The sequence below is a fragment of the Scleropages formosus genome, chromosome 12 (assembly GCF_900964775.1).
Source record: "Scleropages formosus chromosome 12, fSclFor1.1, whole genome shotgun sequence".
Lineage (NCBI taxonomy): Eukaryota > Metazoa > Chordata > Actinopteri > Osteoglossiformes > Osteoglossidae > Scleropages > Scleropages formosus.
In genome coordinates, this window is record NC_041817.1 from 25833184 (window position 1) to 25860583 (window position 27400).

The window sequence follows — 27400 nt, forward strand, 5'->3', positions numbered from 1 at the left end:
CAATTAGAAATTATTGAAGTCAAAGAGGTCAGTAGTATGTAAAGTGGAACATGACTTTATTTTTTTTACTTGACATTCAGGGGGGATCTTTACACCATGCGATTTTCATCAGCATCAGCTGGACATGTGAGACCGTTAAGGACCTGTAGCCACCTGGGAAGGGAGCTTCAACTGGACCCTTCCCAACCCAGTCGGCCCTGGGGCTCCTTCCTCTCACTTCCACATAATTCTGTGGCCTTTCTCTCTTGGTGTTCATTTTCTAAAATTATTATTTCCAGGACGAAAGGGTGTGTCAAATATCTCATGGCATGTGAACAGCTCACAAGCACACACTTCACAAACTGGACAGATGCATGTTGCGGCACTACTGCACTGATTCGATCCTGTCACCATGGCCTTTCTCCTGAACTTTGTCAGATCGGTGTAAGTTTGAGCAGGTGGTGCAACAGCGAACACTGGAAGATCCTCCTGCCTCTATGAGAACCTCCTGTATCTGGGAGATCCTCCAGTCCCTAGCAGAACCTTTTGTATCTAGGAGACCCTACTGCCCCATCAGAGTCTCCTGGATCTCGGAGATCCTACTGCTCCTGAGAGAACTTCCTGTACGCAGGATATCCTCTTGTTCCTCAGAGATCCTTCTGTCCCTCTGAGAATCTTCTGGATCTAGGAGACTCTCCTGTCCATAGAAGATGCCCCACTGCAGTATCCAGATAATTTCACTTGTTGCAATAAGAAAACCTATTCATTACTAGGGTGTTTTTGAGGGGCTTGATGTTAATAACTGAACAATTGTTACTGCGTGCCATGGTCATACAACAAATAGCACGGCGATAGGGACAAATGCCATGGTAACTGGAGTGAATCAGAGCAAAGTCAGAATAAACATGACTTTTTTCACCACTGATTTCAGACTTTGGATGGTAAATACCCAACTGAGACAAGGAGCAGCTGATTTTAAGGTTGACAATACAAACTTTGTTCACTATTCACTGACACGAGGAAGGATGGATCCAGCGCCTCTAAGGCTTCAGGTCTGGATGAGGAGATGACTGCGGTGACTGTCTACACCAACACACCCAGCATAAAGGCCAGTGAGTACATCAGGTGAAAACACAATTCCAAAATGGAAATGAAAAAACAGTAGTATAAAATAGAAACATCGCTGTTTAGCGAACTATAAAAATACAAGTACAGACAAGATATTGTAGCTTAAAGAGATTATAAAGTACCTGCCTTGATGTCCGATATAAGACTGAAGAGGAATAAGAAGGACCAGCAAGTGTCTGGTGAGCAGCAAGAATCCAGTGAAAATACAGTCAACATTAATGAACCCTGACTTCCCTTAAAAAAAGGCCAAAATCCAATAAATAAACAAACATACAAATAAATATTACACTGAAGGAAACTGTTCTTCGACAACAGTTATCACCATAATGCAAGGAGCATCAGTGGAATTCAGTTCACCCCATTAGCCCCAGGATGAATTGTTTGTTTGATATTTAAATTTGCCCTTTTACTGGCAATCTTTAGTGACAACTACACCGGAAACTGACCGCAACAATATTGAAAACAAGGAAAAAATGTTTTCGATCAAATACTGGACCAGGGAAACAATCATTTTAATTTTTCAATTTCTGCAGTGGTTGAAACACGTTAATACACCTGGAATACCCAGTATATCAAATTTCATTCACTGCAAGGTGGACTGAATGGCTGATCAGCATCCCTGCAGTCAGGACCATACTGTGTGTGTTTGACCGCGGTCACCCTGGTCCTGATTATTCTAACCCTGTCCTTTAGGAACAATAAAAATTAGTAATTAGTAACAATTTAAAGTAGTTAATAACGTGGCCTTCACAGCAAAAAATGTGTTTAATACAAATCATTCAACTGCTGACCAAAATATTAGAGACGTGTGACTACATTTTTGTTAAAAAGCTTGGCAAACTTTTACAGTTCCATTCCATTGTACTGAACCAGAAACCGCACTGTTAGATAATATTGTAAACATTTCTGAAATGCAAAAATAAAAAGTAAAATATTGCATCTGAAAAAATTAAAGAAAAAACATACATCTGAAAATAAATAATATATCAAAATAAGGTGTTTTCTGTATCAAAAGCAACATTCCAGCAGGTATAAAAATCAACAAATCATAAATTATGCAACTGAACCTGGTGCAAGCGAAGTCGCCGTGAGAGAGTGGAGTTCCGGAACAATCTACGTTCGAGACTCGTTGGCTCGGGGGGTTGTTCTCACTGACGCCTTCCCGCGCCTCTTGTGCTCTTGAGTGTCTCTCAGGCTGACTATGCTGCACCATGTTTTACACCAAACACCAAGGGGCCTGTCTAAGAACTACAGAGAGAAGATGCTGAAGTGACGCTGTGGAGACGTGCACCTGCCTCAGCAGGCCCGGGGAGCGACACCAATCTGCCTACGGGTGAACCTCCTCCACGTCTGTCTGCCATGACGCACGTCTGCGAGGACCCCCCAGGCGGCGCCGCTGAGACCTCGTTGAGGTAGCAAGCAGCTGGTGTCGGCGGGAAGGGAGCGCGGACGGATGTCATTAAGCACCTGGTTCAAGGCAAGGGGGCGTGGCTTGGGTGGCGAATGGACGGGGTGGGAGAGGTGATTCAGTGGGAGGAGCTCTGAACGTGGCCTGATGCTCCACAGCTTCTTCTGCACAAAGGGAAGAGGAGAGGTGACGCTGAGCTGTGCTCACAGTGACTGCAGAAGGGGTTCAGTCTCAGCACGGCAGGGATCATGTCCTATAAACACTTATTGGATCTAATGATCTAATGGCTCCAATGGATCTAATGATGTAATGGTCAGTGGACAACTGACAGTTCACTCTTCATACTGACACTACCTGATCAGCATTAGTAAAAAACTGTGCTTTCCATATGCATAACTCCAAAGTAACTTGTACCATATTACAATTAATAACAGGGTGGTGCAGAAAGTAGCGCTGGGCATAGGTTCGAATCCAGCTCACTCTGTGTGGGCTTTGCATGCGCTCCCTGCGTCTGTGTGGGTTTCCTCCTGCTGCTCTGGCTCAGCTGTTTTACTCTGAAGGTGTCTAGCGCCTCCTAGTGAAATGTTCTCGAAAGTGATTTAAAGCATTAAGCTATTTACACTGATTTACCCATTCATACAACTGGGGTAATTCAGGGTAAGTACCTTGATCATGAGTACTAGGTGAGATTCAAACCTGCAACCTTCAGAGCTGAGGGCGGCAACTCTAACCCTAACCCTAACCACCTGCTGCCCCACTGTGGGACAGAACGGCCCAGTGGAAGCGCAGTGTGTGAGGAGAAGGGCTTTAATAAAAGTGTGTGTTGATGCCGCGTCCGACCGCTCCGCACTCACCTCGTCTCCTACTTGCTGTTGTGGTGGTGCGGGGTGCCGGAGCCTCCTCTATCCCCGCGAATGGCGTGAGCCAGCATGGCAGAGGATGCTGGGTGATGACCGGGGTGATGACCGGGGCGGACGGGCTTTGCTGTACAGAAAACAATGCCCAGTTGTGAGTTACAGCCACAGCGTTCACATCCACCAGCTTCCTCTGCTGATTCACAGTGGTCCTCAAATCCCAGGGGGGTAAACTGGACATATATCCAGTTTCATGCTAAAGTTTGGGCACCCCTGGCCAAATGACATATTGAGTTAATTTTGTAAGTGAAAAGTAGTAAACAACTGCTGCAGGAAACAGTGTGTTAAAAAACTACATGTTTGCAAATGTAATTGCAACAATTTAAAAAGAAAAAAAAATCAGTGGAGGCCCAAATAATAAGGAATACACAAAGAACAATTCCCAACTCAACTCTTTGCGACTCTGGGTGCGACTGTATATCGTTGAGATCTGTGCGTACGCTTCCACCCCACATACGCACCTCTCGCCCTTCCTCCCCACCGCCTCACCAATTTGAGCAGAGTGTCCCCTCCTGGCCATGTTCTTGGCTCTCACGGCCTCCTTAATGCGGTCCACTTCCTGCTGGTAGCGCTTGCGGTCGCGCATGGCGTTCTCCTTGGCCTCCTTCAGGGCCGCCTCCAGGGCCTTGACGCGCTCCGCTGTGGCACGAAGACGCTTCTCCAGCTTGGGCAGCTCGCAGCGCAGGTCCGCGTTGTCCCGCACGAGCTGGGGAGAAGAACAGAGAGAGGGATACCAGGTCACCAAATAGCATGGTCATGTGGAGCAGCACATGGAGAAGCACACAGGGACAGCACTCAAAGCCCCTGAAGGAGTCACACCCTACGCTTCCAGGACAGGCTTTGGACCAGGTGATCTTTGTACTGTTCCAGCTGTGAGCATCATGAATTGGCCAAGTGAAGGTGAAGCTTGATGGAGCTTGTCACCAAGACGGGACAGGAGCTGCTAGAAGTCGCACTGATCGAAGCCCCATACCTGCTTGTGGACCTTAGTGAGCTGCTCCAGGTTGTTCTCCAGGAAGATGATCTTCTGCTTCTGTGCAGCACTGCCTCCCGTATCATCGCAGTCCAGCTCGACACTCTATAGATCAACACGACATATCACTCATACTCTGTGCTCTCGGCATCTTGGGCAAGACTCCCTATAAACTTCCTCTGTCCCTCGGGGCTGCTGAATCCCTCCCACATCCAAGAAGGGTCTCAAATACATTTCTTCTCAGAGCCACTTCTCTCCTGATCTCCTAACAGCTCCATAAATGAGTCCAACACCATCTGCTATGATTAACCATGTATTTGTTATTTAAATGTCACTTCTGTAGGAGCTACTTGAGGGATGTGAACCAGCAACATTGTGGTATCAGACACACAAGCTATATGTCCATAATCCTATGTCTGTGTCTAAAGGTCTTTGTCTCTTGTTGATTAACTTTTTTGTAAGACACTTGTAAGAAGATTGTCTTCTAAAGGAATACATTTTCAGGAGAGAAGTGGCTCTGAAAGAGATGGGTTTGAGACCTTTCTTGAGTGCTGGGAGGGATTCAGCACCTCTGAGAGAATTAGATCATCTTTTGAAGGAATAAATGTGAAGGTAATGAAAGGAGGGGCACATATGACGACTCGCCTTCTTGACGCGGGAGTTGAGGTCCTGGATGAAGAGCTTGCGCAGGTTGTGAAGCGTCTGCAGTTCCTTGGCCTGTTCAGACGGAGAAGGTGGAATTTAGCAAAATATTGAGGAGAAACCCCCAGAAACGGCTCTGACCTGGATAACTGCCAAAGGCCTCCGCTGTACCGGGTTCAAGAACCTATGGATGCATTTGAAATGATGTTATGAACCTGGGTTGAGTCTATAGCTGATGGCGACCAACAGCTGGATCATGGAGTTGTTGTTGGAGTGCAAGTAGCACTTAGCCAATACTTACTACTGTCTCCTCCAGGCCCTTGAGGTCCTCCTTGGCCTGCTCCTGCTTCTCGTTGAGCGAGCTAATAGTACAGCAGACCACCGAGAAAGAGGGACAAAATAAAATGCCTATAATGGCATCATTCGTCGTTTTGTTACCATAGTAACAGATGCCGATTGATGAGAAGTGTGGAGCGCTGGGTGGAAGCACCTACATGAGCTTCTGCAGCTTTGCGTCCTTCTCCTGCTCCTCCAGCTTCAGCTTCTCATAGTCGGACCTGAGCTTGTCCTGCTCCAGCTCCAACCCCTGGTTGAGACTTGAGAGGGAAGTAGCAACTTTAGAGATGTGGGCCATGAAGACACCTGCAAGGGGTCACTCTGGGAAACGGCCAGGAAGGGGTCAACACTGTTAGCATCTGGTCATGAGCTGAGAGTGAGCTGAAAACCTCAGCGGGCATGTTCACACGGCAGAACCTGTGGGATCGAGAGCTAGCTGCGTGACCACATGAGGAATGTTCTATGACCACACAGAGACGCATGTATGATCTCAAAGGAGGGCCCTGGTGGATCAAACATCTTGTAGAAGATGGGAGACCAAAGCTGACGTGAACTTGGGGAGATGTGAGGAGAATGAGGGCGAGATGAATCCCTGCAGTTGGACGCCTATCTCTTACTCCCTGAGCTCATCCAGCATCCGCTGCTTCTCATCGATCTCGTCCCGCAGGCGACTGAGCTGCTTTTGGTGGGTCTCCCGGTGGCTCTCCATCTGCTCCTCGAGGGCCTTCTGCAGGGAGAGGGGTGCAGGTCAGCATGGATTCACCTCCCATTCAGTCCACTCTGAGGTCACATCCGAGGGCCACACACCCCAAAACCAACCCCTCCCACCTCCGTAAGCGTAACCCAAGAAGAGCCAACCCTGAGTCGGTCTGCACCAAGGTGTTCTTCATCGTGCTTTGGGGACTTTGGGAACGAGCTGGTGTCTACGTTCCTCCGTCATTCCAAGACTGGTCATGTACATAAGAATGTGAGGAGTTTTCAATACATATGTATTTGCAGTTGCGGTGAACATGTCTTCGGACGCAGGAAGTATAGACCAGGTCAAAGTTAATGAAGGAGAAAATAAAATAACTAAATTACAGCAGGAAACCTGGTCCTGCTCAACGTCCACAATCATTTCCTGGATACAGTGAAGATCAGCAAAGTTCAGCAAATAGTTCAAACATATTAAGAATAAGATCCTGCAGCATCTTTTTGTCCACTCTAGAGGACATATGTTTTGTAACTGTATCTCCCAAACTGTACATGCTACGATGCTGAGTCCTAATGTACTCTACAGAGGACATTCTGCGCTTTTCAGTGACGCCACATGTTTATGGGTGGGGCTTGGGCAACAAAACAAATACTAGAAATATATCCAGAAACATTTTGTGCTGGGAGCTGGAAGTCAAGCAGAATGACATATATCTTGGTATATAGGCAGCCAGTAGCGTAGTGGTTAGCACTGCCGCATTTGGAGCCAGAGGTTATGGGTTTGACTCCCACTTCTAGTTGTAGTACCCTTGAGCATGTTATTGACCCCAAATTGCTCCAGTGAAAAATTAACCTGCTGTGTAAATGGGTACGTAATTGTAAGTCGCTTTGGAGAAGAGTGTCAGATAAACGTATCTCCCTTTGGTTTCGCTCCACAATCCTTGCGGGAAATACCTTGATCTGCTCGGCATCCTGGAGCCGCGTCTGGTGCTCCTTCTCCTTGTCCATCACAGATACCTCGTGCATCTTCTCTGTGAGCGTGAAACAAGAACTTCATTTACTCCACCAGGCAGAAAACAGAGGCCCGCTGGTGTCCACTCCTACTCCCTCCATAACCCTCCGTCCAACACGGCCTCAACATGACTGCGGACATCGGGAAGTTACACATCGTGTTCCGGCGAGGCTCCGGTCAGCCGGGGCTCGTACCCTGAGCCTGCAGTCCGGCCAGCTCCTCCATCAGAGCATCTTGGCTCTCCTCCAGCTGCCGCTTCTTCTGCTCCACATTCTGCATGTAGTCTGTCAGGGACTTGATCTTGGCCTGGTGCTGGGGGTTCGAGGACCGTACGGAACATCACCAGACAGCAGTCCAACTCACAAAGGGCTCAGTGCAAGGTTCGAGAGCTGAGGCTCCGCCCTCTTTCCTGCCAGGTACCTGGGAGATGAGCAGCTGGCAGGCGGCGAGCTCCTTCTCGTTGGCCTGCATCTTGCGGCTGGCGTCGGCCTGGGCGCTCTCCAGCTGCCTGCTGCGGTTCGCCAGCGTCTTCACCTCCGACTTCATCTTGCTGATGTAGAGGCGGGCCACGGTGAACTCCTCCTCGATCACGCCGTTGGCCTCCGTCACCTGGGGCAGGAGGGCGTCGCCCGTCGGTCACGTGGCCACACTCGTAAAGCAAATGCGCACGCGCACACACACACCATGAAGAAGCTCACCGCCTTGATGTCGCCCGTGCCGATGACGGCTCCCATGTCGGCCAGATCTTTCAGCAGCAGGCCCAGGACCTCGGCAGCGCGGCGCTGCTGGTGGCTGCTGAGCTCCTGTAGCTGGGAGAGCTCCATCTGCGCGGCGGTCAGGGCGTTCTGCCGGGCGGGTGACACCAATCTCAGCGTTTGACCGTAACGGCGGTCCGACCGTCCGCGACAGGAACCTCACTCATATTTCCACAGTTGGACATCCATCCATCCATCCGTCCATCCATCCATCCATCCATCCATAATAGGTGTGATTGCATTCTGATGGGCAGGTGGACAATAAAATTAAGAAATGCGTTTTGAGGCCAAACAAAGAGCGCCATCATAATAAAGGAACTGTATGACACCTCTAATTGTATCCTCCGCATTTTCCTTCTGAAATCTTTCTTCTTGCTAGAAAGCTCCCAGATTTGTCAAAATGGTCCCGATATCTCGCTATTTTGCAATCTCTTTGAAGGAAATGCTGTGTCACAAATTATGGCTGAAGAAGTTTACAACTTTTTGGAGCAGGAGGGTCTAGCAAATTGAGTGAGAAATTAAGACGTAAAAGAAAATTTGTGGAATTGTTTCCTTACAGTTTGAGCTTTAGGGTTTAGGGTTTAGGGTTGGGGTTTGGGGTTTAGAGCTAGGGGTTCACTGGTTCACTGTTACCCTAAAAGGCCAAGCGGTAATTAAAATTGGATGGATGGATGGATGGATGGATGGATGGTGAGGGGTTCGGGTTTAGGAGTTACAGGTTGGTGTCAGTGTAGAGTTCCTGTCCAGTAAACAGTATTTTAAACCTGGACATTTATTTTTTTGTCTTTACTGTTAAAACTGGACAGATGCAAAATTTCACGGAGCAGCTGAACCGTAACACAACCGAACACAAGAAGCTCATGTCCAGCCCTGCGATGACACCCAGGATGAGCGGGCACCACGCCTTGGCCCGTGGTGCTCGGCATACACTGTTTAGCCCCGCCCCTCTAGGCACAGCCCCGCCCCCAGGCACAGGCCCACTCACCGTCTTCTGTGCCAGGTCCTCGCTCAGCTGCTCGTTGGCGCGGCTCTTGTCCTCCACCTCCTGGCTCTTCTGGTCGTAGTTGACGGCGAGCTCCTCCAGGGCCTGCAGCACCTCCTTCACCTCCTCCTTGGCCGCCTCGTTCTCCATCTGCAGGCGCGACAGCTCCTCCTGGATCTTGTCGTGGTCACGCCGTGTCGACGCCAGCAGCTGCGTGCCGAAGAGAGCACGCTCAGACAGAGCCCCGTACGCACAGGGACACCTTTTACAGCGAACTTCAACATCAGACACATCTCTCACACACACACACACACACGGTCCCAAATGGGGACACAGTGAACCGGAACCTAACCCGACCAACACAGGGCACAAGGCTGGAGCGGGAGGGGGCACACCCAGTCCGTCGCAGGGCACCCCAAGCAGGACTTGAACCCCAGACCCACCGGAGAGCAGGATCCGGTCAAGCCAGCTGCCTCCCCCCCCCCCCCCTCCCACGCTCCATCAGACACATCTGTATGTTAGAAACAAATACATGTTTTTTGTTGCTTTAACTCTTATTAATCTTTTGTCTGAATGGAGTGACCACATATAGCAGTGAATCACACACCAAGTGCAGGAGCCCAAACGCTGTGATTTACTCTGTTTCGGACGGACAGGGGTTAAACGCGAATTTGTTAGTTTCCCATCACTAGGTGGCGTTACAGGACACCTTCCAGAGAGCTCTGTCTGCCTGGGATTGGTTTCCTGAACACTGTAGTTTCTAGAAAATTCAGGAAACTAATTCACGGCCACTTTCAGACAGTTGAACCTCTTTGACCCGATGGGCCTCGAACCCACGGTCTGAAAAACACGGAAAGCCCTAGAGCAGAGGTGGGGGGTGGCGGGCAATGACTGTTTTCTTTATTTCACTATAGATACAAATACAGATGTATAAATATCCATATTGTTTTGATCTTAACACAGTGTGATTACATATATTCCATAGATAACTCGAAATAATTTTACGTCCAGGCGTCTCCACAAAATGGTCCACATCGGGTCCCACACTCCCCTTTGAGATGAAGAAAAATAAAATCAAAAATATAAATAATAATAATAATTGTAGACAGACTGGTCACCTCATCCTGATCCAACATCTGCTGCTCGAGTTTCTCGGCCAGTTGACTCTGCTGATTGATCTCGTCGTCCTGGAAGGAAAAAGGCAACATGTTTATGGGCAGCAGGTGGCGCAGTGGTTAGAAACTGTAGAAGCTGAGATGATTCCCCACTCCTGCTGTGGGGCCCGGGATCGAGGGGCTCTTATCCTGAATTGACACAAGAATAATAATAATAATAATAATGATGATACAGCTGTTTCATAACAATAAAAATGTTTTATGCTCAAAACACCTGCAGTGTCAGATTGTACAAATGTGCTGATGACCTCATGTGCCTGAAGCATTAACCACCTTTTGGCCTCATTATAACAAATAAGGGCTTTAACGGAATACCCCGAGGGTCACGAACGGAACGGGCGTAAGAACACACACCGGCGTGGCGTTGGGATTCTGTGTACCGAGGTGCACCTGCACACACACCTTGTCGTCCAGCTGTCTGTAGAGCTCGCCGATCTCCTCCTCGTACTTGCGCTTCTCCTCCCCGGAGAGCGGGCGGGCGGACGAGGCGCGGCAGTCGGCGGCGAACGTGCCGTCGCACCCCCCCGGGGCTTTCTGTTCCCTGAGCCGCTCCTCCTCCGGAACCGTTTCCCCTGGGGGGCGGAGGAGAGAGGGCGCAGCGGTTAACGCACCCACCCCTGAGGGGACCGGGATGGGTCTGGAAAGAGGTGAACCTGCGACGGCTTTGTGCCGAAACCTGGGGCGCCAAATTTTTTTCTGCTAGAAGTGAATAAATAATCGTGGGAAAAATTAATAAATAACCCTGATTAATAACGAAGAAACACTTTGATTTGTCTAATCTGAAGATCTGCTGCTTTATGTACTATGCAAACATGGTACGACACCTCGGCACCCTGCCCGTGTTTTTGACGTGACCCCACGTTGTAGGCGACGTTTCCTATGAAACGCGCCGTGGCCCCACACTGTAAATACTTTATCTGTTCCCTTAACCGACTTCACTCTTGATGACAAATTTAGTTTTCAGACCGTTTTCGGTCATTAAAGTATAAATGTTTATATTCTCTGCATATGTAATGGTCACATGTAAATATTAAAAAATACATAATTATTCATAATTCCATTAAAGAATTTCCATTTTATTTTCACTTCTTCATCATGTATCTGTATCTAAATGTATGCAGCTGTATCTAAAATTTTTATTTTTTTTCCCACACATATGTATGTGTACCTTTATCACTTTACAGGTGGAAGTGTAAGGGATGCTGGATTTGTTCTTAGGCAGGAGTGTCAAGCAACCCCCCCAAACACACACACACACACACACACACACACACACTCGTCTCAGGCGTGATCACTGCGGTTTCAGCCACATAAACACATCCAGCTGGCAGATGAATGATGCAGCGCCTGCCGGGTTCGGCCCTCGCAGTCGCACATCCCGTGCCGAGCGGCGCCACCGGTGGCATTTAACCGGCGACAGGTGAGCGTGGAGATAGCGAGCAGAGGCCGGGCGGCGTCCCTTTGTGACTCAGAGCCGCACGGCATCACATGAGCAAGGACAGAAGAGGGACGTTCTGCTGAGAAGAGGAGTCGGGGGTGAGCGTCGGCGGCGGCGGCGATAAGGAGGATCGGCTCGGCTCAATTATGTCCTCGTCCTCCAGCGCCGTCGCCGTCGTCTTCAAGGTCCATTGACTCTTTGTAGCCGCGGCGAATCGGAGCCCCAGCTCTCCGAGGAAGGGGGAGGGGGAGACGGCGGCGGTGGATCGAGATTCTTGTCACCGCGACCTCGGATGAACCCGCCGAACCCACCGGTCTCACCGCCTCGGCGTCGCTTTAAGTGCTCAAGCAGACCGTCCCTTTCACAAGCTGGTCTTCCTTTTTGAGCCCTTTAACCCCCAGCTGCAGAAAAACACTTCATGAAACCAAAGTTGGGTGGAACAACAAGTAGTGCTGGTGCCTCACAGGACCTGGGCTGTGGGTTCGAATCCAGCTAATCTGTGTGGAGTTTGCATGTTCTCCCCTTGTTCGTGTGGATTCCGTCCAGGTGCTCTGGTTTCCTCCCACACTCCAAAGATACGTGTTTCAGCTTGACTGGTTGCTCTAAATTGCCCTTAGAGTGTATGTGTGTGTGTGAGGTTGCCCTGTGCTTCTGGGATAGACTCTGAACACGTGGTTACTAAGAACGGACGGATGAGGCAGCAGTAGTCTAGTCGTCAACACTACTGCTTCGGGACTTGGCTGTCGCTGGTTTGAATCCCACTTTCTGCTGTAGTACTCTTTATGAAGGTATTGACGCAGTAAGAATTACCGTGCCGTATAAACGGATAAATCAGTGTAAGCTGCTTTAGAAAAAAGTGTGAAATACAAGGATGGGCAGAGGAATCTCACTCTAAAGTACAGCACCAGCTGCCCTGACAGTCTCTGCTCACTGTGGAATCTGTTACTAGGGACACTTGAGAGAGATGCCATGCGGCCAAGTGCCTGGTTACCATGGCGATCCAATAGCATCGGGAGGAGAGAGGAGGTGGACCAGCAGCTCAGACACTTGAGCTGTTCTTGAACACCGGGAATCCAGGTTCCAGGAATCGGGCAGGATCCGGAAAAGGAGGGGAAACACAAGCGGGACGTTTTGCTTCTCCGCTCACCTTACTCCGCTTTGTCAATGTGACCCCATCCTGGGTCATGGGCTCATCCGAGCGAAGGAATCGCTCCTCGCCGGCAGCTCCCTGTCCGCTCAGATGATTAGAGGGACCGAGAGACACGTGCGTAATGGACGTCTGGAGAAGGGCGGACAGCGCGGGCCACGACCGGGGACGCCCTCGTCGACGGTCCGGTATCATGTCCAACGGATCTTCATCCAAACATCAATGACTGCTCTGCTTTCCTTATTCGCTAAAAAGACGTCCTTTAAGAGGAAGAACCTCATTCCCAGAGAAGGAAACTAATTGGACTATAATCCACGACGACAAATGAACCGCGTTCAAATACCGTACGTTTTGCTTCCGAATGCAAGGCACCGAGAGTAAATTAATGCGAGTTGGACGTCACTGGATTCAGAGACAGAAGGAACCTTGTTTGTCCTGTACTGGGGTAAAAATGCGCAGCTGAACGTCACACTGATGGTCTCAGAGCTGGAGCCACAGTCTACAGGCCCATCATGCCCCTCGGTGTCCAAGGACCTGCTGATAACCCTCTGACCTTGAGGTGCTCTCGAGGCGAGGATATGAAGCCACAGCACGTCTTCAGAGGTTTTGCAGCCTCCTCCAGGGTCCAACAGCAGGATGTCCAACACTGGGACATGTGACTGATGGAGAGCAGCTCAGTCCCTCGACCACAAAAAGAAGGCAGCAGATCTCCCCCTAGCAGCCCCACCCATTGCTCCGCCCACCTGCGAAGCTCCGCCCCCCCCTCCAACCTCCAGCCACTCACCACTCCTCCACCTGCGAAGCTCCGCCTCCAGCCTCTGTATGGCATGTTTCAGGCTCCTGGTCTTGTCCTTCTCCTTCTCGTACTTCTTCTTCCACTCCTCGGCTGTGAGCTCCATGTTCACCGACACCGTGTTCTTGATGGTCTTGGCCCTGTGGGGACACGGGGGGGGGGCGAAGGGACCCATTCAGCCATGGGGAAGGAGTGTGGAGGGAGGGGAAAGGGGAATGATGGGAACTTGAAGGTGTAGAGATGCTGGGGAGGGTTAATGATGGAATGATGGAGATGTAACGGTGTAAAATGAAGGTACTGAACAAAGTACCTGCTGAATGTTGTCAGGCTAAAATGGAGAGACGGAAATGTGTTAATCCGTTTATCTGGGGGACAAAGTGTCAGGTTCCTTAATAATGGAGGGACTAAAAAATAAAGTCACTATTATATATTTATTCATTTATTGGACACTTTTCTCCACAGTGACTTAGTGTTGCTTACAGTGATTTACCCATTTATTCTGCAGGGTAATTTTTCTGTATTAATTCAGTACAAGCACCTTGATCAAACATATTACTGCAGGAGCAGAGACTTGAACCCGTGTCCTTCAAGTGTGAGGCTGCTGCCCTAACTACTGCACCACCTGCTGGCCAAGGTCAAAAATGCAGGCAGTACGAACAGGGGAAAAATGTTTCCTGTGTGAAAATGAGATACTGGTAGGTTACTGGGATGTTGCTGACATGCAGCACCATTTACACCATCATTTACACTATCATTTACACTGTAGGTTACAGTCACACTGCACATCTACACCCGGCAAAGTGAACGGGTGATGAGGAGCCTGCGAACTCCAAGGCGCGACGGCTCTCTGAGCCATATTTAGCACCGCGTTCCCGCAGCTCCAGGGTTGTTTTATTGATGTGGTCCGGAATGCAGTAAAACCTGCGCTGGGCAACATGCACACACACACACACACACACAGGGGGCTACGTGTCCCCTGGAATTGTGGGTATTTCTGTAGGCAGAGCCATCGCACTACCCTGTGTGTGTTATGCGTTTCTTTTTGCGCCGATGGTGGAAAAGCACCGTGTGTTTCCCTGGGCGACAGAGCTTTGACGATGCCCGTCTCCGTTGCCATGGAGATCACCGGAGCTGGGCTTGTCCAGCTGTGAGACGTTAGCGGACCGGAGACCCGGGCGGAGGGTCACCGGATTAAGAGGAGAGAGACCCCCCGCATGACGGCTACTTCGCGGCACTTCAGATATTGGTTTTTTTCCAAAGGTAGGAAAACTTGCTGTCCTCAGGTCTTGATGACATGGCGCGGACAAACACATCTCTCTCTCCCTCTCTCACTCACACACACAGCAGCTGCCTTAGTTCAGCCGGGGCCTTAGGATTTGATGGGTGCTGCGGGGCTCAACCATCCCAGTGCAACAGGCGGCAGGGGAAGGACCACGAGCGAAAAGCGTAACTCTGGTGCTGAGAGAGTACCGGGTGAGGCCAAAGGAGGTGGACCGTGCCTGAGAGATGAAATGGAAATGGACGTGGGCAGGCGGAGGTCACGGCTCCGCCCACGAGGGGGCGCGTCTCGGAGCCGGGGCGATGGCGCGGCGCGGCTGGCGCTCACCTCTGACCGAACATGAGCGTGGACTTGGTCTCGGCCTCGTTGAAGACGGACGGCGAGCAGCAGATGATGATGGTGGTCCTGCAGTTTCCCCCCAGCGAGTCCTGCAGGATGCGGGTCATCTTGCTGTCCCTGTACGGCACGTGCGTTTTCTGCAACGCGAACGAACAGGAGCGTGTGACCGTGTGACCGTGACCGCGCGACCGTGACCGCGACCGCGGACAACACAGTAAACTCATCATTTTGCTCATTCGGTCCGGCGACACACACTCAACACAAGATGAGTTTCCTTACGGTTCCCTCCGCCAGGGCAGAGATCACGTTCCCCAAGGCGGAGAGAGACTTGTTGATGTTCTTGGCCTCGTCAAGCACCGCCCCCTCCGCCCCCGTCTTGCTGACCTTCATCGCAGAGACAGCGGAAGACAAGCGCTCCGTCAACGGGGTCGGACCTTCCGGACGATTCTATCTAGCGAACGCGGTCTAGCGCAGTCCGCAGCTTGGACCCCCCCAGCGGGCCGACTCACCTTCTCGCTGCCCGCCAGGTCCACCAGGTAGAGCTTCCCCGAGAGCTTCTTCTCCGTCTCCACGTTCTCCTGCTTGATGTTGATGAGGAAGATGCTGTGGCTCCGGGAGCTGTGCTCGTTCATGTCTGCAGGAAACAGGAAGCGACGGGTCGCGAGCGGTCGCGAGCGGTCGCCAGGCGCCGGTGTGTAAAGCGAGCGAGCGGACGGGTCACGTACTTGTGACGGCGACGTGTCGGTTCGCTTTCCCCTCGTCGATGACATCCATCACCTCCTCGGGGCTGGACACAAAGCGCTCCGTGCAGCCCTGGGGGGTCGGGGGGGGGGGGGGGGGGGGCACGCCTTAACCACTTGTACAGTTCACTTCCGACCGCAGCGAACGTCCCTTTCTCGAGCTACGCCACGCACCGCGATTTTACCCTGTTCGGTGCTACTGCAGCAGGAGTGGGATTCAAACCCAAGTCCTTCAGGTTCAAGGCAACGGCTTTAACAACTACGCCACCTGATGCCTCGGAAGGGCCATGACAAGACCTGCCGTGTTTCTCCTACCTTGACGTAGGGCACTCTGTTACTGTCCTCATGGACGGCCAGGTTGGTCTTGGACACTGAGAAGGAGGAAGGAGGACAAGTGAGAGCTGTGGACACGGTCCAGACCTGTCAATCACTCTCGACACCCTGCACACCTGGATCGGTGCGAATTGCCGGATTTGGGTTGCTTAAAATTATCATTATTGTTACGATCATTCATTACTATTTAAAAAAGTATATTTCTGAATTTAAAAATTGGATCTTTCAGCTACCTACAAATTAAACCGCTGATTACATGACTTATTCTTACATGATATAATTCATATATGATCTTATTCTTCCAGTAGCAAACTTGAAAGCAACATCAATATATCACGCTCAGATTTTCAAAACAAAATATCTTTAACTTCTTTTTCTTTGTCTTTCGCTCCTTTCTTGTTTCTTTCGACACGGACAGATAATCGTTACTGTGACGCCGCTTCCGGCTCGTAGGCCGACGTGTCGCCCGTCGACGTGCCTAACCACGAATGGGTAATAAATGCGGTAAAACACGGACTCATTTGGTCAATTATCTTGGAGCCCAGTGCCGGCGTTGTATCGCCTCTGCTGCGTTTGAGCCACAGAAAGACCCCGCGGTGGAGCGTCTTCATCACTCACCGTCCAGCAAGTCTCGGATTTTATCGAGATAGATCTCAAAGTAGGAGACCTGTAAAGAGGGACACGAAAATACGTTTGTTTCACGGAGACGCACAACACAGATAGGGCAGTTATTGGACAAACGTCTCCAGCTCAAAGTGTGGGAGATGCTGACACCAAAACCCTCAGCTGGCACTACCGAAACAGGGCTAAGATGTGACTTTAGTGCACAGTGATGACCGGTTGAACCGACACACCTCGGCCGTGATGCACCTTTCTGGGGGTGGGGTGGGGTGGGGTGGGGGGTTATCAGGAGCTATTTCCAGCTCTGGTGTGCACCATATGGGCTGCTCCTTCACCAGCTGGCCCTCGAACGCGCCCCATCGTTTCTGCCGAGGGCCGGATCCAGGCTCGCTGGGCAAGATGACGCAGGCTGCGTGGATTCATCGCCCCTAGCAACGGCCGCGAGCCGCCGCCTTCGTCACAGCCGGCAACCAGTCGGTGCGGAAACGCAGAAATGGCATTGCTGCGCAGTTACATTATGGGCAACACGGCTCTGAGCAAACTACACCGGCTCCTCAACTTGTGAACACAACTGGGACTGGAAGTGTGTTCATAAGTCAAGTTGTTTGTAACTCAAAAGTCACTATTGCCACTATGTCACAAACAATATAAAGTTAATAATATAGACGTCCCTTCAAAAGTCTTGGATACAATATCAGTCAATTAAAAAACACCTTGCAAGAGTTTCTATTGTGATACTTTGAATTTATGCTCCATTAAAACTTACACAAACTTAAATGACTGAAAGTAAAAGCTCCTATTCAGCGCCGATTGTCGACCAGTTCATCCCGCAAACGCGGACTGCCATCTATCAGCTCGGTGGTTAAACGAACATCCTGTTTGATCCAGAAATTTTAGAACATAAATTAAGAAAGAAAAGAGCATTAAAAATAAATAAACAAATCACAAAATGCGTTTGTCTTCGAAAACTCAACCAGAAGAGCCAGTGTACTTGTGAGATAAGGGGACACATCGGTTTCTTCTAGGTCCCCAAAGCTCAGCCACTACTCTCTCGCTACCTTGATGTGGAACTCCAGGTTCTCGTCCATGGAGTAAATGTGGTCAAAGATGTCGCGCGCGATGCGGGGGATGATCCCCATCAGCTGGGAGTCATGGAGCTTGCCCTGGGGGAGACAGGAGGGACTGGGGTCACATGAGGTCAAGAACAAAAATATTCCAGTATACACAAGTGCACATGTGTGTGTGTGTCTCTGTGTCCATTTCATAGGTCAGAGCAGAGGGTGACATTTCAACCCTCAATTCAAACAGTTTGGAGGTCAGTTGTACTGGACTCACGTCACGCTGTACAGCACCGACTACGTCCCACATCAATGAACACTGAGAGGGATTTTAATTTCACACTCCACTGACTTCATAAATCGAGGAAGGCAGTTCGCGCGCGCGCACGCACACACGCAATACCCGCTATCCATGAGACCCACAGTGGTCAACTTGGTAGAAAACATTACACAAGTATAAAGTGATAGAGACTGAGCTTTGTGGTGAGGGGGCCTGGAGGACAACATACCGGTGCGTTTCGGAGGTGCTCTGGTTTGCTGTACATCAAATTAATTACTGTAACTAATTATTAGTAGCTGATGCTTTTCTCAGAATCAGTGCACATTTTTTAACCTATTTATACAGGGTAATTTTTACTGTATTTATTCAAGTTAAATGCCTTGATCAAGGGTAGCAGAGCAGGAGTGGGATTCGAACCCGGGACCTTTGAGTGGAAGATGGCAGCTCTAACAGTTGCACCTGCAGTATTAAATGTGATTTGTAATCCGTACTACGCCTCACAGGCCGGTTCTGAGAGAACAGCCCCGCTGCCTCCTGCCGGGAGGCGTTTCTCTCTCGCCCGGGTTCATTTCCCAAACACGCCGGAGCCAGGCGAGCTACAGCCACACACAGATTGACAGATTTTAATTTAGATTTGCCATCTGTGGGAAACTCTTTGAATTTTTTGTGTTTGTAGTTTGCTCTGCAGATGCCTGGGGTTAAATACTCCTGCGCCAGTCAACGTGTGTGTGTGTGTGTGTGTGTGTGTGTGTGTGTGTGTGTGTGGTGGGGGGGGGTGAGCACACACTGCACACGGTATCTCCGTACCCGCAGCCGTCACAGGCCACTGGCGCCATCGGCCGCCACTCTTCGATTCCTACCTTGCAAACTAAGCGCAGAGAGAGCGTGTGCGGCGAACCCACCTCCATGGTGTGAGTCTTTCCCGAGGAGGTCTGGCCGTAGGCGAAGATGGTGCCGTTGTAGCCGCCCAGGACATCTGGACTCAGTCAGTCGCACCGGGAAACACGGGAAATACGTGCAACGCAGGAAACACTTTCACCACCTCACGTTTGTTCTACAAAGCATTCTTGTCAATTAAGTTTTGTCCTCTGTAGAGGACATACGTTTTCTGAGTATATCTCCCAAACTGTACATGCATCAAAGCTGAGTCCTATTCCACCTTACAGAGGACATTGCTATTATGCTGTTTCAAAGATATCATGGATTTGTGGGCGGGGCTTGTACAAAATTCTAGAAATGCCACAAAAACACCCTAAAGCCTCGAGGACGTGCACTCAGCGGGCTGTTGGGCGCCCTGGATTTGTCGTTGAACACTCCTTAATCCTCTTATACTGCAGCGTAAACCCTCCATTCATAGAGGCTCCAACAGTAGAGGCAGCGTGAAAAATCCTCAACAATCCAACGGAGATTAAAGGGCGTCTCCAAATTACGTCCAAACCCGACAGGACGGGCGCCCGGAAAGTGGACGAGTTAAAAAAGCCGTACGTGAAGGTGAGAGACGACGGCGGAGGTCGAGATGAGGGCACCTTTGACGATCTGTTTGGCGCAGGTGTTGTACACCTGTTCCTGGGTCGCGTTCGGGGGCAGGACCCTGTCAAACACGTAGGACTTGCCCTGTGCGGAGGGGAAGAGGAACTCGTGTCTTTCATCCGGACGAACAGTTACATAAAGCATAACTGCAGATACATAAAGATACACCATTTAGGTGTCATTACCTCCTTCACACTTTCTATGTGTTTAAATTAAAGTATTACATGGCATTAAAAAAGAAATTATGAATGGTATTGACTATGAACCTATGAATCAGTCTATGTATCTGTGCATCTATAAATGAATCAATCTGTGCATCTACTTATCTATTTGTATATCAGTCTATTTATGTATCTATCTATGCATTTATGTATCAGTCTTTATGTATCTAATTATCTGTCTCCTATGTTGTACGTAAATTTTTTTTTTTTTTTAAATTCTAGGAAGGTGATCAGGATTCATCTATCCTGAGTTTCGTGCACCTACTCGTGTGATGAACATCGGTGCATAAAGTGGAAGGAAACAAACTGGGTTTACTTAAGAATCACGTCTGTAACTGTGTCTCTTTCTTCTAAAGTGATGCACAAATTGTATTTTCCCTGAGATGTACGTCGCTTTGGAGAGAAGCGTCCGCTAAACAAATAAATGTAAATGTATGTATAACGTACACGGTCATTTGCTGTTCTGCTCCAGTCCCGATACTGCATATATTTACTGACATCTATAGAACCGTTACAAAACAGCAGGCAGACCCATTTTCATAGTTGTGCGCTTCCCATTATATGTATTTCCGCACACGCGGTGTTTCTGATGAGCAAATCGCATTTATGAACGGAGCTGTGCTCTTTCCCCACCTAAAGGTCAAACAACCAGCTGCGCCAGCTGCACGTGTGTGATTACAAAGGCCCCACAGACACGGCACTGAAAGCGATGTATGCGTTACCACGGTGCCGTGTCGCAGTGCTGCTGACAATTAGGTACCGCCAGAGGCCCCCCCACCCCACACCCAGGGGAGGACGGCTCATTTCTGCATTCGTTTGTATTTATCCAACGCTTTTCTCCAAAGGGATGTCCAGCGTGTACTCTGCGCTACTTACACTGATTCACCCATCTACAGGCTCATTTTTACTGTATCCGTTCACAGTAAGCAGCACAACCGAGGGCACTAGAGCGGGAGGTGGGATTCAAACCCAGATCCTCCGACTGCACGGCGACGGCGCTAACCGTTACGCCACCCGCTGGCCTTCTGCGCAGCCCTTCCTTCCTGAACCCGACTCAAAGTGCCGGTCCAGCGGTTACAGAGTCCTGCAACGAGCCTTCAGTCCCGTGGATCTCAGAGGGGTTTCAGGGGAAGCAGGATGACAAGAGATGAGCGACCGCTGGTCCCGCGGTTCAGCAGGTGTCTGACCCAAAACTGGGGGGGCAGGTTCTTCCACAGCTGGGGTCGTGACCCAATGCGGTGAAAATGACTGATTTGTTTTTCGGTGCTGGTGCACACTAAGTGAAGGGACACTGACCTTTAGCATCGCATGGTGGTTTGGTTTTTACCCACAATGCCTCTGGCTCTCCACCAAATGCCTGTATTTGCTTATTTTCCCTTTGTGCTCTATAAACCTGGTAGCGCTGCTGAGTGATGCTCCCAGGGGGCAGAGCACTAATGGGCCTGTCTCAAAATGACAGTCAGAGTCCCCCCCCTGCCCTGAGCCCTCCTCCAGCCCCTGGGGTTTAAGGTTCTGCTGTTCTAAACTGGGTTTCCTCCCCCAAAGCCAGGGGCTGTGAGGGCTCTCAGGGCTCCCAACCCAACGCACCGGCTGCACCGTGACTCTATCCGGACGTTGATGGTAAACGGACACAGAGATCCAGAGCACGTACCGCGGGACAGCGAACCGTCAGCATGGATCCCATGCGTCTTCAGTGTTGCCAGGCCATCAGTGGCAGGAGGGGGGCGCTTTAACACGCTCTCACTGGGAAAATACTCCACACTTTCCCCCCGGTGCAGGGTAGCACGGTGATTAAGAGTCGTTGCTTTCGGACGTGGAGGTTGCAGGTTTGAATCCCACCTCCTCCTGTGGGACCACTGATCAAGGTACTTACCCTGAATTAATACAGTAAAAATGACACTGTTGCAGAGATGGGCGAATCAAGGTTTGTCAGTTAGGAGAAAATGTGGTGAGAGCTCATTGGCTGTGCAGTTAAAATCTGTGCTCCTCACTCATCTTCCTCTTTCATGTGAAACTTCATAAAAGAAAAAAGCTCTAAATGTCCTTCACTCACATCTTCCAGCCCCGCACAACAGCGGCTCCCCTCCTTCCGAACGCGTTGCTATTCAGCCGGGGGTCGGAGCCCCGTAGCAAAGAAAGCTGTGATACAGACGGGTTGCCGTGGAAACGAAATCGGGCAGGGAGAGGCTGCTCTGACTGCAAACCCGACGGCTCCAGGTGCGTCGCGGCAACTTGGTGAGGATGGAGAAGTGATTTCATGGGAAAATCGGAGCGTCTCCAAGGCAGAGAGGCTGTGTGTCTCGTGGCAGAGGATGTCACGCACACACAACTGCACTCCTCAGGAAGAAGGCTGCGGTACATTGATTTTAATTTACCTGGAGCTTTTCACTCAAGTAACTCACAATGTTAGCTTTGTACATTGATCTGCTTACACTGATTTACCCATTTTTACCACACTAACTCAGTGCAAGTACCTTGATGAAGGTTTCACAGCAGGAGGTGGGATTCAAAAATCGATTGCGATGCCATCTGAACCCCATGGAGCCCCACAGTAACACTCGGTCAACGTACCCAACACGTGATGCGATGCTTAATATGACACGGGATCGAGCAGCAGAGCCGGTGGGGGCGGGGCCTTTGTGGCGCACTGTGCTAATCAACACGCCCTGCAGGGACACCAGCGGGGTCCCAGAGACAGAGAGCGAGCACGGTGCGTCGAGGGTCCGAGGCCAGAGCAATCGAAGCAGGAAATGAAAACTCGCACATTCTCCAGAGGCTTCCAGCAGGAGTGTGTGCGCGTGTGTGCATCTGCTTTAACAGCATTTACAACTGGACTACATTTAAAATTTATAACCTGCACCGGCAAATCAATCTCTTTTGAATTTTCAAACACATGTGAACCCATCCTGCAGTAATATCCTTAGTTTTGTAGCATTTCTGCCCATTTTAATGAGGTGCCTAAAAGCAGATAAAGTGGAATAAGATCAGAACATCGTATTTATCTATAATGTACAATGTATAATGTATTTGTCTCTTAGCCTGTGTTCAAGCGTGAGAAGAGCCCTCTATGAAAATAAACTGAATTGAATGTATAATGATGAATGTATGATCTCTGTGAGAGGGGCGCGGTGGTGCGGTGGGGTTGGACCACAGTCCTGCTCCCCGGTGGGTCTGGGGTTCGAGTCCCCCTTGGGGTGCCTTGCAACGGACTGGCGTCCCGTCCCGGGTGTGTCCCCTCCCCCTCCGGCCTTATGCCCTGTGTTGCCGGGTAGGCTCCGGTTCCCCGCGACCCCCATATGGGACAAGCGGTTCAGAAAATGTGTGTGTGTGTGTGTGTGTGTGTGTGTGCGCGTATGATCTCTGTCTATATATGCATTTATGTAACAATCTATATATCCATCGAGACGGCAAGAGGGTCCCAGGGACAGCGACTAAGCACAGTGTGTCGAGGGTCCGAGGCAGAGCAGGAAATTAAAACATGCACATTCTCCAGAGACCTCCAGCAGCAATCGTGTGTGTGTGTGTGTATTTATGTAAGTCTCTGTATGTACGTATCTATATATGTGTCTATATTACAATCTATGTATGCATGTGTCTTTATATCTATATCAATGTATCTGTCCAAGAGTCTACATATCAGTCTATGTATCTGTGTAACAGTCTGCGTATTTATGTATGTGTGTATCAATCTACGCATCACTCTGTATATAAACATACCTATGTAACTATGCAAATATGTATGTAGTGTGATTTGTACATATATACACATACAGATACATATATGTGTATCTATTTATCTGCACATATCTGTGGAATAATCTGTGTATGTATGTATTGATCAATCCATGCGTCCACCCATCCATCCATGTATAACATTTATTTGCTGACAGTGCTGACTGTTATTAATACTCTTATTCCCACTGACCGCGGACATTTATTTCCAACATCTAATCATGTCCGAACACAAAACTATTTGTTTTGCACGCAGTTGAACACAATTATTTTGCCCAGTGTCTGGAAATAATCATTGGGGAGGCTAATGGTAACACCGCCGGGGTGGGGGGGTGGGGGGTCCAGCCACGTTTGGGAGTCCTGCGTGAATAAGTATCCACCCAAGGTCCCGCAATTACAATGTAATGACAGCTTGTTGGCGTTGCCATGGTGACAGCAATCACACTGCGATCCCCAGAGCCCTCCTTCGGGTAGGACGAGGGAATAGAAAGGAACGTCCATCGGCTGATGGTCGAGGAAAGAAAGGCTGAAGGATTCATATTGATTGTTGTCAAAGGGAGAAAATCAATAAAATCCAATCCAGTGTCACACACTCACACACACACTGAGCGTTTGCCTTCTCCAACGAGTCGGGAAGCGACAGCCTTCTTCTGAATGAAGCTCAAAAACCCCACGCTTGACTGACAACGAGAAACAATCCATAAAATGCTCTCGACAGAGAAATCAGCACGAATTAGGGGCCTTCATTTGCATATTTTACTGCCACTTCTTGGCTGTTCTTGACGCCTCAGTAACACTACAGGGAACAGTGTATTTAACAGTGTGCAATTACTGTAAATATTCCTGGAACAGTTCAGCCTGAATCACGCAGCCACATCACACTAAAAACAGAGTCCTGTCAGGGTATGTCGCCATCTGAAACACTCTGACATGATTTGGGCCCTCAAAGCTGCTGAATCCCTCCCAGCACTCGAGAAGGGTGTCAAACCCATCTCACTCAGAGCCACTTCTTTCCTCATCTCCTGACAGCTCCATCAATGAGTCCAACACCATCTGCTATGATTATCTATGTATTTTCTATTTGAATATCACTGCTATAGGAGCTACTGGAGGGACATGAACCAACAACAGTGGGGTGTCAGAAGCTGTGCTTTGCCCCGTGTCGGTGCCTAAAGCTCCTCACCTGTTGTCACTGCACGCTTATTTACGCTGAGTGGTACATCACCATGGAGGAAAGCAACTGATTAATGAATGAATGTAAATGGACTTTCTGGAATATTCCAACACATTTTTGTACCTTTGCAAATAAAGTGGTACCAACTGTTTGACCAACATCCATCCATCCATCCGTCCATCCATTAATTCATCCATCCATTCTTCCACCTGTCCATTCGTGCATCTGACCATCCATGAATCAATCCATGAATCAATCCATGAATCCATCCATCCATCCATCCGTACAGTGTGACACGTCAGTGTGCAGTGAGACCAGACACAGATCGACACTTTTCTCTCCTACAAACAGAAGTTCTGTATAATTGCATGAACTCCAGACAAAAGGGAACTAAACTAAATGAAGCCCCAGAAGCCAATAACTGTGCTCCGCTGCCTGTGTCAAACACGACATCTCCCCCCCCACCTTGACAGCAGACAGTCTAACAGGGAACATGGACTCGATCCCGGGACCACGAGGGGATTCTGCTCAGCGAGACAGGAAGGAGGGAAGGAAGAAAGAATCCCTGTGTCAGCAAGGAGGTGATCTGTTTACATGCCGTTGCCACGGACGACTGCGCGTCACCCTGGGCTCAGTGTCATCTGCCTGTGGTGCATCACACATGATGGAGGAGGGGCACACAAAGACCTCCTAAGGGTCCGAAGGTACAGTACTGTGGTGGATCTCGGACGCGCACGCACACGCGCACGCACACGCGCACGCACACGCGCACACACACGCGCACACACACGCGCACACACACGCACCTTCTATTAAACCATTAATCCTTCAAGTTTTCTACAAAGTGAGAGTGGAATTAAATTGTTGTTATAAACTGTGAAGTTTTATGCCGACAGGATGCAAAGCGTTGCATTAATGTGACGATATCAACACTAATAACTCGACCACAGACCAGTCTGAAAATTAAACAGAACACAGACGGAACGAAGGCGATGCAGGAATCTTTGACCGAGCCGGGGGGGGTTGATGAAGACATAAATAGGGTTTTCATTGAAAACACCTGAATATGTGGAAAACCACTTTTCCATTGATTTATGGCTGATTGCACAAAGAGAAATATAGAATAATGTTAATCAGTGAATGTTTCGTCTGGGGTCTTAAATGTCCCTCCTAGCTTAGACTGTAAGTACTTTACTATAGTGATACACAATTTCTGTACAGTGCTGTCGATGGTCACTGTCAAATGCCCAAATGCTTCATATAACACATTCAAAGAGTAACCTATTAAAAAAATCGTCACAAATGAACAGTCATTATTTACGTTATGAACAGAAAAAACAAACATTCTCAACAGCCGCCTGTCCAGTGGAGGGTCGTGGGGGTGCAGACACAGGGAAAGAGGCTACGTTCGAACCCGCGTCTGAAACCGAAAGGCCAGAGGACGCGAGGCACCAGTGCTACCCGCTGAACCCCCCCCTCAGAAAACAGTGGACCGTGAGACTATGGAAGAGGGAGAAGTGGAGGAAGAAGCGCTATGGTACCTGGCCACACCGGGGTGGGGGGGGCGGGTGCTCAATTCAGACAGTCTGTGTATATTAATATGACATGTACGTCATACATATTTGAAGGCATCAGCCCAGGAACCAACTGTGTGGCACCTGCTGCAAATGGCAACAGCACTGAGTCTGTGTCACACCCCCCCAACCCCCCCGGGACAGAGGAACACATCCCACTGGTGCTCTTACTGTTTGGATGCCAAACTATTAACCTTCATTTCGCAACATTCAGTTTGCCTTATATGACATGTAACACATTATATTAGCATTTACCATATTATCATATAATAATAATAATAATAATAATAATAATAATAATAATAATAATAACAACAATAATGGAATACAACAGGTTTTATATAATTAACCACTCTATTTCTAATTTATAAGCCTTTAGACAAGGGAAACACAGATCTATAGTCTCTAAGAAAACCTTAAATGGTATAATTTGTAAAAAAAAATTGTAATTAATAAATAAAAGCGTCTGCTAAATAAATAAATGTAAATGTAAATAAATAGTCTTTCAATAATAAAAAGTTGGTGAGAATGGACACCAAACATCTTTAATGTCTTTCAGGTGTCAAAGTGTGTATTACTCTCTCGCCCCCAGCGGTGTGATGCTCACACACACACGCGCACACGCACGCGCGCACACACACTGACCGTGATGAGCACCGTCTCGTCGCCCTTGAACCGCGGGATGAACTGGTCGCCTCGCGCCACCTCGGACTCGTTGAGCGGACGGAAGCGGCACATGACTCGGACCCCGCACTCGGCCGCGTCCGCCATGGCGCTCGCAGAAATGCACAGAAATACCTCTTTCTCTCTCTCTCTCCTTCTCTTTCTTTCTTTCTTTCTCTCTCTCTCTCTCTCACACACGCGCCAGGCAGCGACGGTCAATACACATTATCCAGGCTGCGGCGGACCGCACTCATTGATTCAGTTGTGCCCAAAAATGATCGGAGAGCCGTCCATCGCCGCCGGCACGAGACTCAGTCTGCCTCCGCCTCACTCACTTCTGTACACGTAAAGCCGAAGAAAAGTGCACACGACGCGAAAAACGCCGAGCGCCGTTCAGCACTCGCTCGGGGATGCGCATCCCAGCGCACTCGCTGTGCCGTCCCGCATCAGCACCAACCGCGCGTCCCCTCCCTCCGCCGTA

General features: G+C 49.5%; 1 protein-coding gene across 1 annotated transcript; it reads right to left on the reverse strand.

Moving 5' to 3' along the window:
* Positions 1–51: 51 nt before the first annotated feature.
* kif5c (kinesin family member 5C) lies at positions 52–27375 on the reverse strand. The gene is made up of 26 exons (XM_029256750.1): positions 26902–27375; positions 19552–19639; positions 18928–19001; positions 17746–17850; positions 16685–16733; positions 16049–16104; positions 15719–15806; positions 15503–15627; positions 15273–15377; positions 14982–15130; positions 13367–13515; positions 10400–10569; positions 9941–10009; positions 8826–9032; positions 7784–7930; positions 7506–7694; positions 7280–7397; positions 7028–7104; positions 5998–6107; positions 5539–5640; positions 5346–5406; positions 5048–5119; positions 4403–4507; positions 3919–4135; positions 3370–3499; positions 52–2679 (listed from the first exon to the last, which is right to left on the reverse strand). The coding sequence occupies exons 1-25, from the start codon at positions 27025–27027 to the stop codon at positions 3378–3380; spliced, it is 2880 nt and encodes a 959-aa protein (XP_029112583.1). The 5' UTR covers positions 27028–27375; the 3' UTR covers positions 52–2679; positions 3370–3377.
* Positions 27376–27400: the final 25 nt, after the last annotated feature.